The 2,302-nt window shown below is 46.1% G+C and overlaps 1 protein-coding gene across 2 annotated transcripts in view; it reads left to right on the top strand.

Moving 5' to 3' along the window:
- LOC111955848 (engulfment and cell motility protein 1) overlaps positions 1-1,777 on the top strand; it is a 161,006-nt gene extending 159,229 nt beyond the window's left edge. For both annotated transcript variants that reach the window (XM_023976192.2, XM_023976191.2), the window contains 2 exons: positions 667-744; positions 954-1,777. In XM_023976192.2, coding sequence (XP_023831960.1) covers positions 667-744; positions 954-1,154 — 279 coding nt within the window. In that variant the 3' untranslated portion in view covers positions 1,155-1,777. The remainder of the gene's footprint in view (positions 1-666; positions 745-953) is intronic.
- The last annotated feature ends 525 nt before the right edge of the window (positions 1,778-2,302 follow it).

The raw sequence follows: 2,302 nt of genomic DNA, 5'->3' as shown, positions 1-2,302 counted from the left end.
AGATACTGTTATATAAGACACAGATACGTGACAGATAATATACTGTTATATAAGACACAGATACACTGACAGATAGCTGTTGATATAATATATTCTTGAAGACAAAGGAGCACCGATCCTCTCTCACCTGGACCTTTATTACTTTGTTGGCGAATATGGTGTCTGGAAGAATGGGCCTACAGGTCTGTGGGCTGGCTGACTGACTGGCTGGCTGTCTGACTGGCAGGCAGGCTGTGTCTTAGGCCAAGTTTAGGCTGTGTGAATGGGAACACGAGCGGAGCCCCTCTCTGGGCCCGGGCAGGGCAGTCACAGACCTAGGSTGCATTTCAATATCTAGTGATGGACAACCGTATGTCTCAAAGTGCCTTTCTGTCCCCTAACCGTCCCCCTGCTCGATATGCTCCGTCCCCTGGCACCCAGCAGGTGGCGCCGGCACACACGATAGCCAAGCCATCTGGTGTTGGAGTGGCTGGGGAGGGAACGTGTTAGAGAGTCAAAGCGGGAGGGACACACACACTGGAGGAGAGGAGAGGAGGGGCTCATTAGCATGTTAGTGACAGTGCTACGTTTGAAGTCCCTCCTTTTCTCTCTCTCTCCCCCTCCTTCTCTTCCTCTCCCTCTCCCCTTCCTCTTGCTCCCCCTCTCTCTACCTCTCTCTCGCTACAGGAGGTTCTGGAGCTGGCCTTCTCCGTCCTCTATGAGTCAGACGAGTATTTAAACTTCATCGCTCCGGACAAGCATGAGGTAAGCACTAGACAGCTGGCACGGTCACCCAGCCAATGACAGCTTTCACAGATGGACTGAGAGGAAGTCAGTGGAGGTCGTCCATTCTCTAGCATGACATGGGACACTTTATGTTAATACACTGCTATGAGTGTGTGGGGGGGTGTGTGCAGGGGCGGGCGCGTCATCTGTCTGTCTGTATGTATTTATCCTCTCCTGTCTCTTCCTAGTACTGTGTGTGGACGGACGGTCTGAACGCCCTCCTGGGGAAGGAGATGACCAGTGACTTCACGAAGTCAGACATGGACACCCTACTCTCCATGGAGATGAAGCTCCGCCTCCTCGACCTGGAGAACATCCAGATCCCAGAGGCCCCTCCCCCCATTCCCAAAGAACCTAGCAACTATGACTTTGTTTATGACTGCAACTAACTAACCAACCATTCAAAATAACTTAGCTACTGGACTGGACCAACCAACACTCTTTTTTCTAAAACGGCAACTGGAAAAAATGAAAAATAAAAAATTACGATGAAATGATGAGCGACAGAAAAAGGATTCTATTGAACAATTTTCCTTCCTTCTTGCTAAACTTCCTTTTTTAATTAAAGGGTGCGTTTTAATAGGTTTGCAGCACTTAATGACTTTTTGCGGCCCACTGACTGAACCATCCCATCACCATGGAGATCAAACCAGGAAGCATCCATATGGGTCCTTTGGGTCCTCAACCAGACATGCTCTTCTAACGGGCTCAATGGTCTCTAAACGTTGTTGTTTGGTCGTCACTCTCCAAGATGTCGTCACAGTGTTCTTCTCACCGTAAAACCTGCTCACTCTTCACTCCTTCACTGAAGCATATGTCATTTGCTTGGGGTTTGTTGTAGAAAAGCTCTTTGATAAACGCTTGGTTGTTTTGTTTTGTTGACTTTCGTCAGGCCATTGGATGTGAGGAGATGAGCTCATTTCATAAAGAGACTGTAAAGAGGTGTTGAGGGATGTTAAGTTTTTATCTCTCCAACAATCTGAGTGTGTCCAAAATGGCACCCTATTCTCTATATAGTGCATTCCTTTTGACCAGGATTAAAAGTACTGCACTATATAGGGAATAAAGTAGTGTACTATGTAGGGAATAGGGTGCTATTTCAGACACAGAATCTGTTTTACATTTATGTGGCAGGTAATGTTTCTGAGAGGAAGAAAGGATCAAGTGTATTTAAGATGATGAAGTGTATATTTAGAGTTTTTCTCCCAGGTATCTTACTCCATACTTCACATACTGTCTCTAGACTGTTACAATAAGTGTGTTGTTCTAAAACCTGGCACTGTAATACAGGAAACTGCCTCTGAAGTTCCTGAAGCCTTCTATCCCCATATCACGGCTGCTTTGAGCATACTGTGTACTCACACACTTGCTTAGCCCAAACAAACACACAACTTTAATAGCTACATGCTTGCTGAGACGTACACTTGTCTCTTTCCTCCATCTTGATACTGTTCGATCAGGCTCGATTGCGACTGCTGTAACATTCCGAAGCAATATTGAGCAAAAAAAATTACATGAATAAAGATCTTCGTTATGC

Source organism: Salvelinus sp. IW2-2015, linkage group LG31 (genome assembly GCF_002910315.2).
Source record: "Salvelinus sp. IW2-2015 linkage group LG31, ASM291031v2, whole genome shotgun sequence".
Taxonomy (NCBI): Eukaryota; Metazoa; Chordata; class Actinopteri; order Salmoniformes; family Salmonidae; genus Salvelinus; species Salvelinus sp. IW2-2015.
The sequence above is the reverse complement of the archived record's forward strand: the minus strand, read 5'-3'. Positions and strand labels throughout refer to the sequence as shown.